The 18,298-nt window shown below is 46.8% G+C and overlaps 1 protein-coding gene across 4 annotated transcripts in view; it reads left to right on the top strand.

Moving 5' to 3' along the window:
• The window catches only part of SLC26A7 (solute carrier family 26 member 7), a 146,909-nt gene that overhangs the window by 34,961 nt on the left and 93,650 nt on the right, over positions 1 to 18,298 (top strand). For 3 of the 4 annotated variants that reach the window (XM_006268766.3, XM_059723893.1, XM_059723894.1), the window contains 2 exons: positions 6,726 to 6,836; positions 17,319 to 17,491. In XM_006268766.3, coding sequence (XP_006268828.1) covers positions 6,726 to 6,836; positions 17,319 to 17,491 — 284 coding nt within the window. Of the gene's footprint in view, positions 1 to 6,725; positions 6,837 to 17,318; positions 17,492 to 18,298 lie in introns of those variants that run through there. The other variant, XM_019486513.2, reaches the window with a different exon arrangement.

The following is an 18,298-nucleotide window of genomic DNA, read 5'->3' as shown; positions in this document are numbered from 1 at the left end:
ACACAGTTTGGCCACAATGGTCAAATGTGTTGGATTCAAAGCATATAAGGAAATCTGAAGTAGGCATGAAATGGATGAGAGTCAAGTATGCCTGCTATTTACAGTGAGGTGGTAACAGATTATTTCCCTGTAGCTAAATTTTATTTTCCCTCTTATTGTTTAGAGAACATAATTAAACAAAGTATACTGTCTGTACTCCTGTATTAAATGGTACTTTTGCATAGCTAAATATTTGAAGGTCCAACTGCAGGACATTTAATGACTTAACTTATACTGAGGTTTCTTACAAGACTTTCCAATAACCATCACAACTCCTAAATTATCTCCTCTTGAACTGAAGGATAAAGTAAATTAGTTTACGCTAAATACTTATTAAAGATGAATATGCTTAAAATGAACACCTATTAAAGTATACTGCAGAAATTCTGTAATAAAAAACTTAAGAATGGATAAAGTATCAAATTGGCAAATGAGCTAAGAGTAGCCTTTGAAATAATTCAAAGAACCACTCCCTTTCTATAGTGAACTTAATAATACATTTTCAAATATCTTCACTGGCAGGCCAAGTCCTAGGCTTCCATTGCTGGAACTGAAGGAATTACAAAACCCTAATACAATGCAGGGATATAGGCAAGAAGATAAATTAAGGAAAACTCTTTAGGCACTCTCTAGGGTCCTCCAGTAGTTCTGGGGTGTGCACGCACTGCCGTGCATGAGTGTAATATCTACTTTGTTTTTAAATGGAAAAGTTTTGTATTTGTAAGTCTCTGGTTTGCATTTGTACTTGAGTCAGGATCTTACATTTATAAAGCTTTTCATTCCTTATAGCCAGGTTTTATGGACTTTTTCCATACATTGCTCAGAAAAGTGTGATTAAGTTTTGATTAATAGCTTTGCCCCTTTCTTCTATGCAGACAGAATTTTGTGCATTGGAAGATTTTTGTTGCCTCTTGTCAAATACCAATTTGATATACCCCAGGATAGCTCTTCCCAAGAGTTCTAATTTACAACATCCTCTTACTACAAGGGAGCCAGGAAACAATTGCTGCAGCCTGAAAGGGAGCTTACAGGGCAGTAGTTTCCTTTTATCCAGCAATACCAGTCCTCTTACTTTTAGAAAAAATCCTCTCCACCTGTGTGAAACATCTACTAGACAGAGGAACATTGTTCTCCTTCCCCTCAGAACTTCTTCCAAATACTGCATATCAACACTGTAGTAGAACTGTTGTAACATCTCTTCTGACTTAAAGGCTTTAAGGTGTCTGTCAGAAGAGATGTAACAAAAGAAAGCAACTTGAAGAAAACATGTGTCTCCCCCTTGGATTTCCCATTTCTGTTACGCGGGAGCTTAATTTTCTTAGCTTTGTATTTTTCTACAGCACAAGTCCCAAGGTACAGAGCACATTTACTCAGCCCCCAGATACTAGCAACACAATGGATGCATCTACACGCTGCCCTATGGCGACATAGCGATGTAGTACGTCATTGTACGGCACGTTGCAGCAATGTAGTGATCATGTGTGTCTACCCGTGATTGCCAGCTACGTCATCATAGCAGTGCAATCCCTGGGTATAGTATGCCACTCCAGCTATGGAGTGGCAAAATCTACCCATGAGCTGCATGCACAGCATAGCTATTGCCCTTACTACACCATGCTTTAATACTTCCAAAAGGAAGTATTAAGCATGGTGCTGTAGCAATGTCACCATATGGCAATGTGTAGACACTCCCACCATAACTTAGTCCCTAGGAGAACTGAGCAGTTTGGATATTCTGTAGGTAACTGGCACACACAGGGGTTACAGTGACCTCTTTCCTGTATCTCTCCCTAACACAAATCTTACCTAGAAGAATTAATCAGGAAATGCCAGCCAATGCATGGAAGAAAGATCCATTAGGCAATCACAACAAACTGATACAGTCACTAAGTGGCTACTTCTCAGGGCTAAATGATTGCCCAAAGATTAAGACTTGCTTGGGGCTGCCTGATTCCGGATTTATTTGTAATTCACATTCCTAATTTGGTTCAGCTATGCCTGATTGACTTATTGGCTACAGGCAGCTCAGTGTCAAGAAAAGCACAGGGCTTTAAACAGAATGATGCCTGTTCAATGCTTTGCAGGTCTAGAATTACACATAGTCTCTGACTGCTGTCAAGACTTGTTCCCCTGGTTTCATTCTGGCCCTTCTCTTAGTTAATGCCTCATTCTTGTTCCCAGCACCTGCCAGGGAACCTGCCACAGCCTGTTCCTCAGCTCCCGCCATGGTTCTTGCTTTCCCCTGGGCTCCTGTTCTGTTTGTTCCCTGGACTCTGTCACCAGGCTTGCCTCCGACCTAGCCCTGTCACCCTTGCCATTGCCCTGGACTGCCTGGTTTCTGACACCTGACACAATGTGTGATTACAGTTTCTGTCTTAGAGTCTCAGCTCACTTTCTCATGCTGTCTCTTGGCTCTGCTTTTCAGGTTTTTCTTCAGATTTTGGCCCCCACTACTCAGGCAGTCTGCCTAAGTCCCAGTTTGCAACGCTGCTTGCCACAATCTCAAAATGAACAAAGATGATTAGCTCGGGATCCATAGCCCTAACTATGAACAGTTTCATTATAGAGTAATTGCTGCATGTGGGCTGTATTGCAGAAATCTAGCTGATACTGAAGGTCTTGATGTGAGTTTATCTCTTCCTTTTTATGGGCTGAGACCCAGAATGCAAAACAGACTAAGATGTGGAACAGCCATTCTGTTCATTTCCAGGCTCAGAGCTCTCAAAACACTGCAGTATTTTTCAGCTTTCAAGGGCCTTGCATATATTATTATAGCAACTGAATCAGAATCCTTTGAGTATTCTCACTTTAACTATAGACTCAGAGACAAAGCTAACCCTGTACATTGTTTTTATCAATAATTCTCCAGACAACAAAAGTGCTCCAGATTCTAAACTCTATCCAGAAGTGCTGCAAGAAACCATCTGGCATGACTATGAGGTTCACACTCCAGTTCTCTTGGAGACTTTAATATTCACATAGAGAGTATTTAATAGGCTCAATTTCTTCTATCTAACTTTTCTGCCTAAAATTTCTCACAGGCCTCTAATGACCCTGCTACACTTTCAAATTAAAGCTAGGTAAAACCAGCTATAGGGTTGTTACACATTTTCAAGCACTAACTTCATAGTGATTGGCTCTTTTTATAGCTAGACAATCATTTTTTACTGTGTGATAATTACTTGGCAAGTATCGCTGACCTAAATTTATTTCATGATTAGCCAGTTAACTGTGTGATAATTACTTTGCATATGTGGCCAGTTTAAATTTATTGCATGATTAACCAGTTAAATGCATAATATATGTAACGTGGCAGGGGCCTAACACATGCACATGATAACCTGGATTGGACCTTCAAGTTGGATGTGGACATAGGAAACACCTCCAGTGTGGTTAAACCACTTTCTTCTCCCCTGTTGTAAGTCAAGAAACTAAGCACTATTGAGGTATTCCCTGAAAACACGTGGACTCTGCCTATTGACAAAATATACTAAAGAAGCCTTTACCCAAAACAGGATGCATTCCTGTTGTATAGGAGCCAGATACTGCAAGCTGCTAGGAGTATGATTCTACAAAATAGATACAGTTTTATGAATAAAACAGTGAAATGCCATTGCTTTATTATAGTAAAGCAGTTATCAAGGAAAAAAAAATAACCTGAAGGTTCTACGTTAAGAGTAAATGCAACAACGTTTATTTGTAATTCTCATTGTTCCACTGGTAGGACTTTTCCCATCACAATGTTCATTATTGAGCTTGCCTACTTGTGGAATTCAAGATACCAAAACTTCAAACATAAGGTTGCCAAGTAATAGAAGTGGAATATTTCTTGTATTGTAGGGGCCTAGAAACAAAGTTTAGCCATCCATGAGGGGAAACTCAACAGAGAAATCATGTCTTCTCTGCCCTTGTACCCTGTGGTCTTTTGAAGGGGAGTGGGATGCTGTGCTCTAATTTTTCCTTGAAAAATAACTTTGGGAGATGTTTCAAGATTCTGAATTTTTAGTTAATTAGTAAAAGTAAAAGTTGGATTAGGGTGAAGGCAAAAGGTATGTGGGGTGAAGAATTGCAGAATGAGTACAGGTATTTTATTAAATCAAGACAAATAGAAGCATAAACATTCATATAGTATCTCTTTCCATTTGCTTTATACAATGATTTATTTAAATGTGGCATTCTGATAGAAAGTGAGTGCTTTGCTTTACATGTGATCTCAATTTATTAGGAAATTTAAACAGGTATGTGTGGCAGGGCACTGTTTGTGCCTGCCACTTTAAGACCTAAGCCAAGCAGCCAGCAGGTGCCTGATTGTGGCAGCCATTTTAGATTCAGGGCTGCCTATATAAGCAGAGCATTTTGCTGCTGGCAGGCTAGGTAGCAACATTGCCTGGCTGCAAGGCTGCTTGTATCATCCTGGAGATAAGGGCAGGAGCTATAGGGGATGGCTAGGAGGCTCCTGGTCTGGGGCATGACCTAAAACTGCACCCTGCCAGGAGTAGGTGGCCTGGTGGGGCTCTCAGTGGTATGGGAGTCCTCAGGAAATGCCAGACCAGTTACCACCCCAGTGAAAGGTGGGTCGGGGTACCTTAATCCCAGCTCCCACAACTGGGTGGGTCACCTGCTAGTAGGGCCAGAAGGTGGACTCAGGAGCGAGAGTGGGGCTAGAGGCTCAGAGGCTTGACTGATAATACCCTTGACTGGTCAATGCTGGGGCCAGGACCAGATTGGTCAAAAGGGCCACAGGCTCACTGCAAGGGATGCCTAGAGCTGAGAGCCTGGGGTTCCAACTGGCTTTGGAGGTGAGGCCAGGGGCTGTGTGGCCAAAGGTCCCGGGGGGACTGGGCCCGAGAGGGGAAATAGTTTCAGGGAGCGAGGCAGCCCTGAATGAGGGCAGGTAGGCTGTCGGAATGGAGGTATCTTGGAGAGGTCCTGATTGGAGGATTCTGGGGCCCAGTGTGGGGCCAGTGAGACTAACATCTGTGTATGCCATCTGCGAAGCATGAGCTGTGGTGTAGGGGAGGAACAGAGCTGTAGATAGTGTCCCCTATCCTGGCATCAGGGCAAGAAATGGGCAGCCTCCTGCCTAATTAAGATCATTAATTAATTAACAACAATGCATGGCAGGCGAGAAGGTGGGCGGTTGGCCCAGAACAGGTAGGAAGGGCCATTGGTAGACAGGCCCAAGAAGGCCCCCTGTTACAGTATGGCATTCTAAGCATCTTCTTGGGGATAGTTACTCTTTGTATTAGTTATGGTGCTTTTACTCCTTCAGTGAATGAGCCCCAGGAGAATAAAGGCACAGTATTGCTATTTGATGTCCCTCATAGGAACAGGGGCAGCTTTGCTTCCTGTCAGGACCTCTAACATTTGATGACCCAATGAAGATTTACTAAGTTCTACCACTTTCATTATCTGAATGGTCCTGCTGCCTAGTTTTTCAGGCAGTACCATCCATCTACAAACTTTCCAGTGGCCTTGAGCACCCAACAATTTTCCTCCACCAATGGAGTCTCTACATGTAGTATTATTATAACAACAGGATCTGAACTTTTTAGTTGAATATAGCCCCATCACTTTGAACAAACAGGTACAGGTGTATAATCAGTCCCAGAGGATATGTTTGCATCTCACTATTCAATACTGAGCAGAGATACTTGAGCTAGCTTTGGGTATCAGAAGCAGTATAGCCATATTGGATGGCACTTTTGTACTCTACGTACACTTTACAAAGTTGCTGCATCGACACCAGATGCTGACTGTCAGTAGCCCAATACTATTGTGCAGCAGGGTCGCATGATATGATGCTACTGCAAAGTAGTATTAGGCTACTGTGCCGCAGCATCACAACAAAGACATTCATTGGCATCTACATCGTTCTTACAAGTACTAAATGACTGCGTAATAACTGCACAGTCAGCGTCTCGTGCAGACATGACCAGTGTGTATGATTTCAAGCAAAACACTCTGTACTTCATCTCTCTCTTCACTGCTTCCTGTAACTTTCACCTTAGCCATAAGGTTGTTACTTCAGAAAGGATGTCAGTATTAAAAGATGATTTTATGACACACAAATACTGCAGGAATGAGAAGTATAAATTATGTAAATAGCTATTAAAGCTTGCTGGACATTTCCCCCCATAAAATGCATTGCAAAACTGAAATCCTGAAAATGGAATAGATTTTGGTTTTTTGATAAGAAATCCTGTTTTTGCTGTGAAAAGCAAACACAAAAAAGTCAATTGTCCAAAACTGAAGTTTCTACTGAAAAAATATTGATGGAAATTTGTCAGTCATCTCTAGTGAATCCATAATATAATATTCCTAATAGCACCTGGTGTGGTGGATTTGTGTTTAGTTTAATCAGCCTGGGAATGTAGGGGCTGCTATACTAAATCATGCCTATAGTCTTCATAGTTTAGTGTTCTGTTTCTGCCAGTATCTGGCACCAGATGCCTCAACACAAGAATTGTGTCAATAGACACTTATGGAAACAATTGCCAGTAGAAATTTTGTTCTAAGCCCTACAAGGTAGTGGTTGGCTTATCCCCTAGCTTTTTATAATGTCATCATTAAAAGTGTTTTATTCTTGCTATTAATAAAAGCTGTGGACTTTTCCTTTCATCAAAGTAACAATAATGTGTCTTGATGCATGTATAATTTATTAATTCTCATTGTATTTTCTATAGGGCTGGCCTTTGCTGTTTTGTCTTCAGTCCACCCAGTATTTGGTTTATATGGCTCTCTCTTTCCTGTCATTATTTATGCCATATTTGGGATGGGACGCCATGTTGCAACAGGTAAGTGTCTAGAAAACTTTAGGTTCTAAACCTGCAAGTTGCAGGGTACATTCTCTGAAACTAGGAAAATCATTCTGCCTTGCAGGATCAGTAGAAAAGGAAATGTCTTAGAAACAGAGTAAATGAACGTTTATAGATTTATAGATATAATGTGCGTGTGTTGCCTTTTAACAGCTACATCTTTTTATATTTAAGAAACATTTTTTGAAGGAAAAAGGCATTGTTAAGATTATATTTTAGCCACTCCTGCCAGTATAATTTAATATTGCATCAGTTCTTCTTTTATAAATGTACTTTACCAGGAGTTTAACTCCACAGTACAGATTTGCTTGAGGCTAAAGCTTCAGCAGACAAAGGCTCAGCCGAGGAGATTTTTTTAATGTGAACAAGAGCAACAAAATGTCTGGCTGTTTCTAAAGTATGGAAAAGCTTAATTACTCCTTACTTTGCTAAAACACAAACCTAGTATTTCTTGCAAAAACGGCATGATCTCAACTCCAAATACTTCATTAAAGAAAAATATTACTCCTGCAGCTGTCTCTTCATCCCCTTTACAGTAACTAGGCAGCCAAGAAGAGTTTAGTAGCTATGACTATGGAACACCTCTGTCTGCTTTCAGCAGAACCACTTACCACAGCCAGACTGGAATATTTCTCAGCACTTACTAAATTACTGCTTTTGGCTGAGGGAGAGCCTGTTATGGAAAAGGAAGAGTATTTACCAGGTTGGACCACCAGCATGCTGCTCTGTTCTTTTGAAGGTCAGGGGAAGAGTGGGTCAGCTACATGGCTCCAGGAGAAAAGAACAGTGGGACTGGGTGAAGGAAATTAGCCTTCCCCAAATCAACAACAGATAAAAATGAGGGAGTGATATCCCTCATTCTGAGGGAGAGAGACTAGCTGTGGGAATCTTTTAAGTAAGAAGGAGGTGGTTCTTGGAAATTTGGAATTGCAACCACACATATAGTGAATCCTGCACCACTTAGCAGAGCTACATTTTCCTTTTGTTAATAGATTTACTAAGGAACAATCATTGTCTTTTGAGTAGTTGTATGGTTTTGAAAATGTGTGCCAAAACCTATATTTAGCAATGCTATTAGCAGTTTTGTAGGAGCCATGTGGTCTTCTGGGAAACCAATATGCGTTCTAAAATGCATAGAATTCGTATTCTAACATGCATGGTATATTTTTCAACCCCCCATATAATTCATGGCAAACGGAAACTACATTCTGCATCAGGGTCCTTGGATTCCAAAGTAATGATTCAGCAAACTAAAAATTCTGTGGCCATCTCAGTTAATTTTTAAGTTGTTTTAATAATCGAATTTTTCCAATGAGTAGCACAATTGCATAAATTACATAGAAGGCAGAGCATTCTGGTATTCAATATGTATTCTGGTATTGAATTAAATTTAGATAGGCTGTTATTCAGGTATATATTGTTTGGGAGAAACCTGAAGGTTTTCTTCCCTGAAAGTAGGCAGTGTTTGAGACTTTTGATACGTGGGGAAGCAGTCTGGAATTGTAAAACAAGTGAGCTAGCTGGATGCTTCTGTTTAAAATGACCAATGAAATATAGTCAGTTCATCTGTAAGCTAGAAACTTTTATTAAAATGAAAGCTTACATTTTAGAGGATAATTTTGTGGCAGGAGCCAGGCAAAGGTGGTCTACTGCATAGCCTTTATTTGTATTTTTTTTTTAGTGTATCCTCTTTCATTAAAACAAAGAGAACATGTGGTTGCTTCAAGTGCCTGTCGTTCAAGTGCCTTTCCATGCTTGCATTCCCATTGTAGGTACATATGTATCTCAAGCACTCAAGCTGGGAGACCTTTTGCTCAAGTAGTACCTGTATAAAGCATATGCACTCTGCATCTCTTGTCTCCTAATTCCAAGGGCAAAAATTCATAGATTCATAGATTCATAGATGTTAGGGTCGGAAGGGACCTCAATAGATCATCAAGTCCGACCCCCTGCATAAGCAGGAAAGAGTGCTGGGTCTAGATGACCCCAGCTAGATACTTGTCTAACCTCCTCCTGAAGATCCCCAGGGTAGGGGAGAGCACCACCTCCCTTGGGAGCCCGTTCCAGACCTTGGCCACTCGAACTGTGAAGAAGTTCTTCCTAATGTCCAGTCTAAATCTGCTCTCTGCTAGCTTGTGGCCATTGTTTCTTGTAACCCCCGGGGGCGCCTTGGTGAATAAATCCTCACCAATTCCCTTCTGTGCCCCCGTGATGAATTTATAGGCAGCCACAAGGTCGCCTCTCAACCTTCTCTTGCGGAGGCTGAAAAGGTCCAGTTTCTCTAGTCTCTCCTCGTAGGGCTTGGTCTGCAGGCCTTTGACCATACGAGTTGCCCTTCGCTGTACCCTCTCCAGGTTATCCGCATCCTTCTTGAAGTGTGGCGCCCAGAATTGCACGCAGTACTCCAACTGCGGTCTGACCAACACCCTATAGAGGGGAAGTGTCACCTCCCTGGACCTATTTGTCATGCATCTGCTGATGCACGATAAAGTGCCATTGGCTTTTCTGATGGCTTCGTCACACTGCCGGCTCATGTTCAACTTGGAGTCCACTAGGACTCCAAGATCCCTTTCCACCTCTGTGCCACCCAGCAGGTCATTCCCTAGGCTGTAGGTGTGCTGGACATTTTTCCTCCCTAGGTGCAGCACTTTGCATTTCTCCTTGTTGAACTGCATCCTGTTGATTTCTGCCCACTTGTCCAGCCTATCCAGGTCTGCCTGCAGCTGTTCCCTGCCCTCCGGCGTGTCCACTTCTCCCCATAGCTTTGTGTCATCTGCAAACTTGGACAGAGTACATTTCACTCCCACGTCCAAGTCGCTGATGAAGACATTAAAGAGTATCAGTCCAAGGACCGAACCCTGCGGGACCCCACTGCCCACACCCTTCCAGGTCGAGACCGACCCATCTACCACGACTCTTTGGGTGCGACCCTCTAGCCAATTTGCCACCCACCGGACTGTGCAGTCATCCACATCACAGCCTCTTAGCTTGTTCACCAGTATGGGGTGGGATACCGTATCGAAGGCCTTCCTGAAGTCCAAGTATACGACATCCACCCCTCCTCCTGTGTCCAGGCGTTTCGTAACCTGGTCATAGAAAGAGACTAGGTTGGTCAGGCACGATCTGCCCGCCACAAACCCATGCTGGTTTCCCCTCAGCATAATTTGTCCTGCCGGGCTCTCACAAATGTGAGCCTTGATAATTTTTTCAAATACTTTACCAAGGATGGAGGTGAGACTGACCGGCCTATAGTTGCCCGGGTCCTCCTTCCTCCCCTTTTTGAAAATGGGGACCACGTTAGCCCTTTTCCAGTCCTCCGGGACTTGGCCTGTGCGCCACGAGCATTCGAATATTCCCGCCAGTGGCTCTGCAATGACGTCGGCCAGTGCCTTCAGCACCCTCGGATGGAGCCCATCCGGGCCTGCCGACTTAAAGGCATCCAGTTCTTCCAAGTGACTCTGCACCACCTCAGGATCTACGCATGGAAGTCTGGCGCCTTGCTGCTGCCTCTCTACAACCCCAGTGAGAGACTTGTCGTGCCCCTCGCTTAGGAACACTGAGGCAAAGAACTCGTTGAGGAGTTCAGCCTTGTCCCCCCTATCTGTCACCAATTGCTTCTGCCCATTTAGCAGGGGTCCTATTCCTCCCTGGGCCTTCCTTTTACTCCCTATATATCTAAAAAACAATTTCTTGTTGTCCTTTACTTGGGTTGCCATCCTCAGCTCCATGGTAGCTTTGGCCCGCCTAACTGCCTCCCTACAAGCACGAGCAGAGGAGGTATATTCATCTTCAGTGATCTCACCCTGTTTCCACTTTTTATGTGCTCCCCTTTTGGCCCTTAGGCTGCCCTGGATTTCTCTGGTCAGCCATGGAAGCCTCCTGGCCCCTTTCCCTCTTTTGCCTCGCTCAGGGATCGTCTTGCTTTGTGCCCAAAGGATCGTTTCCTTTAGGCACAGCCACCCTTCTTGGGCACCCATCCCATCAAAACTCCTACTCTGCAGTGCTTCCTTGACTAATCGCCTGAGTGCAATGAGATCAGCTTTCCTAAAGTCTAGCACTTTTACCCTACTAGTTACCTTACCCACTCGCCGTCTTATGTTGAATTCTATTATAAGGTGATCACTGTCTCCCAGATAGCTACCGATCTGGAGGTCCCCTATCATGTCATCTCCCGTTGCCAATACCAGATCCAGTATGGCATTCCCCCTAGTGGGACCATACACCTCCTGTGTCAGGTGGAGGTCCTGTACACAAGTTAGAAACCTGCGTGAGCGATGGGACCTTGCTGTCTGCGTCTCCCAGCAGATGTCCGGGTAGTTTAGGTCCCCCATGACTACCGCCTCTTTAGCTTTTATGGTCTCCGAGAGTTGCCTCAGGAGCCCCGCATCTATTTCTTCCCCTTGGTGTGGGGGTCTGTAACAGACCCCTACCACCAAATCCCTTTCTCCTTGCCCCCCATGTAGCCTAACCCACAATCCTTCTACTTCCTCAGCCTCGGATTCTGTGTTGATGAGGGTTGATGTATATTGCTCACTGACATAAAGTGCAACCCCCCCCCCTTTCTTCCCCGACCTGTCCTTTCTATACAATCTATAGCCCTCAATATGTACCGCCCAGTCATGGGATGAATCCCACCAGGTCTCTGTTAGCCCCATTAAGTCATAGGTGTTTAGTGCAATCAGGAGTGCTAGTTCATCCTGCTTGTTCCCCATGCTCCTAGCATTAGTATATAGGCACTTGAGCCCTGCGACTGGCGCCTTTGCTGCCCCCCCGCTCCCAGTCCCATGGGGCCCATTGTTTCTTACCTTCTTGTTCCTTACCTGTTCTGTTGTGCTGGCCTCCCCATGGCTTTCAGGTTCCCAATGTACTCCTTCTTCAGGCTGGGCTGTCCTTGTGGGTGCCACATGGTTTGGTGGTCCACAGCTTCCCCTGCCCTCGTACTCCCCTCCCCCCGATGAGCCTAGTTTAAAGCCCGCCGGAGGAGATCCGCCAACCTAGAAGAAAACACACGCTTACCTTTGGGGGACAGGTGAAGCCCATCCCAGCTGAGCATGTCCCTCATCGTGATGTGCGGGTCATGGTCCAGGAAGCCGAAGCCTGCCTCGAGACACTGCCGAAGCCGCCAGTTGGTCTCTCTGATGCAGTTCTCCTGCCGTCTTCCTCGTCCGGTCACTGGTAGGATGGAAGAGAAAACCACCTGGGCACCGAACTCCTTCAGCACGCCGCCCAGAGCACAGTAGTCCGCCATTAAGTGATCGGGGGTTCTCCTGGCCGCATCATTAGTACCCACATGGACTAGGACCATGGGGTAATAATCGGTAGGCTTGATCCTGGCCTGGATTACCTCTGTCACATCCCGAATCTTTGCTCCAGGGAGGCAGCATACCTCTCGTGCCGAGGGGTCCTGGCGACAGATGGGTCCTTCCGTACCTCTCAGGATGGAGTCTCCTATGACGAGCACTCGTCGCCTCCTCCTCTGAGTCATCGTGGATCTCTTGATCTGTTTGGAGTGTGAAGAACGTGGTGTTTCTTCTTGCCCAAGGGTGTCCTCCTCCCCTTCCATCTCCTGCAGGGTCGCCAGGGCCTCGTACCTGTTCACCAGTCAGACTGGAGAAGCTGGTACCGGTTCACTGCGTGCCGCTCCGGTCCTGGCTGTGACCGTCTGCCACTCTGCTGTGGAGGGTATTCCCCGGGGTGCTTCTTCCTTGGGTGCCTGGGCCTGCAGGGAAAGGAAATAACTGTCAATTTCAGCCTCCGCCTCCCTGATCCCCCTCAGCCTGCTAACCTCCTCCCGGAGCTCCCTCACCTGTGCCTCCAGAGCCCTAAGACGGGCACCTGCTGGACAGGTGTGGAGGCCCCCAATCTCTGCCCCCCCCGGCCCTGCTGGGGATACCCCACAGGCCAGGAGGTAGGGGGACACCGCCTCCCCCATGGGCTCGGTCTGGGTGGAGGCCTCAGACCTGCCCCTGGTAGCCTTGTCCCCCTGGGCAGAGGCCCTAGCAGTACTCCTCGTAGACACCATTCTATAAGCTGCTGTTTGTAGACCTGCGCGGTGTCTACGCCCTACCCTTACAGGAGTCCCACTCCTGGCCCTCCTGGCCCGCCCTCCGGCACGAACGCCTGCGCAAACGCCGGCGTGCTCTTACAGAGCGCGCCTGTTTGCGCGCTCTGTTCGCGCCGCGCGGCTCCCTACCGGCTCAGCTATATGGGACCCGGGGGGCTTCCCCTCCGGATCCGGCTCAGCTGCGCCGGGTCCCTCCGCCCTGCTTACCTTCGGGGGATCAGCTGCTGCTGCCCCCGCTGCCGATTCCTCTGTTGTTGCTGCTGCCGCTGCCGCCTCCGGTCAGTTGGTTGGTAAGAAGGGCACACGTGCGTGCGGGACACACGTGTGCTGCCTCCTGTCCTTCCCGCTGCTGGTTCCCGAGTGCTGGGAACTACATCACTCCGTGGCTTTAAAGCCCGCGGTTTGAATTACCCGCCCCGCTCCAACGGCCAATCAGGTGCCCCGGTCTACCCGGAAGTGCCTGCCGGCAGTTCTGCCTCTACGCTCCCCCGCTGGGGGGATCCGCTGCCACAGGAGCCTGCTCCCCCAAGGGTTAGCCCCGGGGGTGCCCCCTGGCCTGGGGGGACAGTCCCCTTCCTAGCCCTCCCTGTTTGCGCGCTCTGTTCACGCCATGTGGCTCGGGAGCGCGGCTCCCTACCGGCTCAGCTATATGGGACCCGGGGGGCTTCCCCTCCGGATCCGGCTCAGCTGCGCCGGGTCCCTCCGCCCCACTTACCTTCAGGGGATCAGCTGCTGCTGCCCCCGCTGCCGATTCCTCTGTTGTTGCTGCTGCCGCCGCCGCCTCCGGTCAGTTGGTTGGTAAGAAGGGCACACATGCGTGCGGGACACACGTGTGCTGCCTCCTGTCCTTCCCACTGCTGGTTCCCGAGTGCTGGGAACTACGTCACTCCGTGGCTTTAAAGCCCACAGTTTGAATTACCCGCCCCGCTCCAACGGCCAATCAGGTGCCCCGGTCTACCCGGAAGTGCCTGCCGGCAGTTCTGCCTCTACGCTCCCCCGCTGGGGGGATCCGCTGCCACAGGAGCCTGCTCCCCCAAGGGTTAGCCCCGGGGGTGCCCCCTGGCCTGGGGGGACAGTCCCCTTCCTAGCCCTCCCTGTTTGCTCGCTCTGTTCGTGCCGCGCGGCTCGGGAGCGCGGCTCCCTACCGGCTCAGCTATATGGGACCCGGGGGGCTTCCCCTCCGGATCCGGCTCAGCTGCGCCGGGTCCCTCCGCCACACTTACCTTCGGGGGATCAGCTGCTGCTGCCCCCGCTGCCGATTCCTCTGTTGTTGCTGCTGCCACCGCCGCCTCCGGTCAGTTGGTTGGTAAGAAGGGCACACATGCGTGCAGGACACGTGTGCTGCCTCCTGTCCTTCCCGCTGCTGGTTCCCGAGTGCCTCCCGCTGCTGGTTCCCGAGTGATAAATAATAGTGCACACTTTCTATTACTTGGTTTTCCTCAACTGCCTTTTTACAAGGAGTGTTTTCAGTCTGAATGGATGGTGTTTGGCCTTTTGCCTCACTTGGAGAGAGAGTGCTCTTTCATTTCTGTCTTTTAATCTGTGCTGCTTTAATTTTTCTTGGTCCTCTGGCATCTCCTTAAGTGCAATGAGGTCCCTTCTGGATCTGCACTAGGCAATGATATACTCAGTGGGTGCATCTACTTGTGCTATTAATATGGTTTAGGATTACTGCACAGTACCTGGGAGCACATCTACACATGCACCCTTTTGGGAGCAGATCTGCTCCTATCCTGCTCTTGCCTCCTGTAGCAGCCACGGGGAGCTCCAGGCTTTCCTGGGTGCTAGCCCAGGGGCTGAGAAAGGGTATGGGGGCCAGTTCTGATGTGCAAAGGGTCAGGGGAGTTCTGCTAGCTGCATTGGCAGCTGTTCCCTGGCCCTGTGAACATCAGGATGGGACCTGATGTGCATAGGGCAAGGAGATAGGTGCTGCTGCAGCTGAGTGGGGCTTCCCAGTGAGCCTCCTGCTGGGCGTACCCCCTTGCTCAGAAGGGGGATTGCTAGGAACTGTTCTGCAAGTGGGGCAGTTTCTAGCCAGACCGTTGCTGAGCAGAGGGGCATGGGGCTTGCTAGCAGCTGCCCTGCTTAGGTTCCCAGCCCTCACCCACCCCCCAGAGCAGCTCTACATAGTGCGGAGCTGGGAACTCCAGAAAATGAGTGGGGGCTGGAGCTCCCAGCTCTGCAATGCACAGAGCTGCTCTGGAGCATGAGCAGGGGCTGAGTTCTCAGCCCCTACTCTACAGAGTTCCCAGCTCAGCACTGGGAGCCAGGATGGGGGGCAGAGAGTTCCCCAGTCCCAGTGCTGATTGGTTCTCAGCTCCTGGGGAGAGCCAGGAGCTGAGCAATGCCAGGACTGGGGACAGAGAGCTCCCTGTTTCCTGTGGCCCTCTGGGGCCTATGCTGACTGGAAGCAAATTTGCTCTTGGTCAGCATCTACAAGTGCAGTACTGCGCAGTAACTACTGTGCAGTTAATCTAGTACCTGTAGTTACAAGTACTAGGCAACTGCATGGTAGCATAATTTTTGTGCAGTAAATGCCCCACACGTGTAGATTGTGATGCTTTAGTGTGCAGTAGATTAGTCTACTGCATGGTAAAATGTCTCATGTAGATTTACCTAGTAAGGCTCCATTCTCCCCTATATTCCCGCATACTTTCCAGGCTTCCTTTTGGTAATATTTTTATTCCCCTTTTAATTTATTTTCCTGACCATCATCCTGGCTTCCTTCAGATCTCTAGGATTTAAACCGTGTCCATTACAGATGGACATATTCAATCTTAGTATCATACTCTGTGGAAATAGATCTTTCACCTTCCAGACAAGAAAAGAGCCTGAATTTAGGCTCCAAGCCTACTTTCTGGATAAATCATGGGGTTGGCCTCCAGTTTCAGAGTGCAGGACTCTCTGCAGTGGTATTTCCTCTCACAGAAGTGGCTTGATCCTCCTCTGCTCCATGTAGCCCAGAGGCTCAAGCAGCCCCTGCCTCTGTTCTGGTGTCTCCCTTTATTGAGTGCCCAGAGCCTGCATGCCACACACAGCATTTGCCCATGCCACCTGTGACATCCTTGCAGCAAACTGGCCACCCCCATCTAGTCCAACCCCTTCCTCAAGGCAGGATCATCTCTGACTAACTCATCCCAATAAAGTGACTATCTTAACCTGCTCTTAAAAAGGATGGAAATACCACAAAATCTCTAGGTAGCCTGTTCTGATGCTCAACTACCAACACGTTGAAAAAGTTGTTTCTAATAGTTAACCTAAAAATCCCTACAGCAGTTTAAGACCTTTGCTCCTAGTTCTGTCCCTTGCAGCCACAGAGAATACTCCATCTCCATCTTCTTTAGAACCAGCATCAGTTTTATCTTCTCCAGATTAGGTCTTTCTAGGTCATTCAGTCTTTCCTCATAAGTCATGTTTCTCATGATTCATATTTTCTATCTCATCTAAATTCTAAGATGGAAAAGCTGCCTGATGCCAATCTGCTCTGCTCTTCCTTTCCAGATGATGCTGTTCTTTCCCTGACAGCATTTCAGCAAGTTGATTTAGATGTTTCACAGATGGCATAAAGTGGGTTACCCAGGCACTGTAAATCCCTGTGAGGATGTGGATGAGCCATCACATAATCTAGTAAATATACTTCAGGTATTTCTCCCTACCAGAGAGAGTCCCTCTATAAAAGAGGCCCTTATGGACCCAGCAAGGATTGACTGATATATGCTATCTCTGCTCAAGATGCTTGAAAAGGGCCAAACAATACCAGTATTCTTTAAGAACACTGAATTCTTTTACACTGACCTTGCACTTTCTTATCTAGTCTATTAGTTTGCAGTTCAAGGTAGCTAACTGTCATTGTCTATTGCCATAATATGACTTTTGCACTTATAAGCACCTTGCAGTATTTACTGAAATTCTAGTTCTGAAGTCTAGGGATACATTTACAGTTCTTCCATTTGGTGGTTTCTGGTTTCCAGTTGTCTGGATTCTCAAATGAGGCACAGAAGGAGAAGAGCTCTGTAACACAAATATTGATGGGACATTGCATTCTCTTAGGTACTTGAGGGCCTTGTTTTTCTCCCTTGGAGTCTATCAGATACTGAGAGAAAGCATCCTTATTTGTGTATGTGTGCATGCAAACAGATCACTTGCTTGAGCAATTTTGAATCCTGTTACTTTGTGCAAATTTACTGACAAAAATCAAATACGATTCTATATGTAGATATTTGCATTTCACAGGTGATGGTACTTTTTAAACTGCACTTGCAGTAACTGAATGTATAAAATTTCACAGTCACTAAGAGGCTGTGCTTTGGAAATGTGGCTTTAATAATAAATCTATATCGCAGTGAGAGTGAGAGTGTGAACTTACTGGTAACTACTATGTGAACTTTCTTTTTCAGGAACGTTTGCTTTAACTTCTTTGATATCTGCCAATGCTGTTGAACGTCTAGTTCCTCTGAGCAGCAATAATTTCACTACAAGTAACAATTCAGGAGTCTTGGGTTTATCAGAATTTGAAATGAAGAGGATTGGAGTTGCTGCAGCAGTTTCATTTTTAGGAGGAATCATTCAAGTAGGTAGTCAGTGAACATTTTTTTTTTTTTATGTAGGTTACCAATATATTAGAATTTTAAAAGGCCACATACACAGTCACTGCTGTCCCAGGAGAAAACACTAGTGTACAGATGCCCAGGATTTTTCTCCCATAGTAAAAATGGCCACTCTGGGAGGAAAAATTACCTGGAAACAACCAGGGTTAAATCACTCCTGGGGGAGTTTCTTCTGGGACAGTGAATGTCTGTACACATTCTCTTCTGAGAGAAGCCACAGAACAGTTCTTCAGCATCCCATGGTACTTTGCTCAGGCCCGTTCTTCCCCCAAGTGATAGTGTGTTGCTTGCTGAAATCTACTGATCAAGCTGAGAAGAACACACTCCCTTTGTCATCCCCACATTGTGTAGTAGGGGAGACACTGGTTGACCTGAGTGGTCTGGGTCACCTAATCATGGCTTCACTCTGCATTGCTGCCATCTGTGCCCAGGCAGACTGAGGGATCTTGGAGAATATGCTGAGATGAGTGCACAGGGGCCCCTGGTATTCATGTTAAGACTGCAAGCTCTCTGGTCTTCAGGAGTCATCATTCAAATATCTTTTCAGGCATCTCTGGGTAAGTTTTGCTCCCAAGAAAACAAGCTTGGGAGAATTTTCCCAGATTATTTGAACATATATATGCAGCCATAAGACTGTAAATTTGTCACAGCTGTAACTTCTGTGATGAAGTGATTTAGGTTTGTTTCATAACAAATTCTGCTCTTTGTACCACTGGGAAGGTTGCTATTGAATAAGATTTTTTCTCAGGTTTTTCATAGTCATGTTTCTT

Source organism: Alligator mississippiensis, chromosome 3 (genome assembly GCF_030867095.1).
Source record: "Alligator mississippiensis isolate rAllMis1 chromosome 3, rAllMis1, whole genome shotgun sequence".
Lineage (NCBI taxonomy): Eukaryota > Metazoa > Chordata > Crocodylia > Alligatoridae > Alligator > Alligator mississippiensis.
This window is presented reverse-complemented; position numbering and strand designations above follow the sequence as displayed.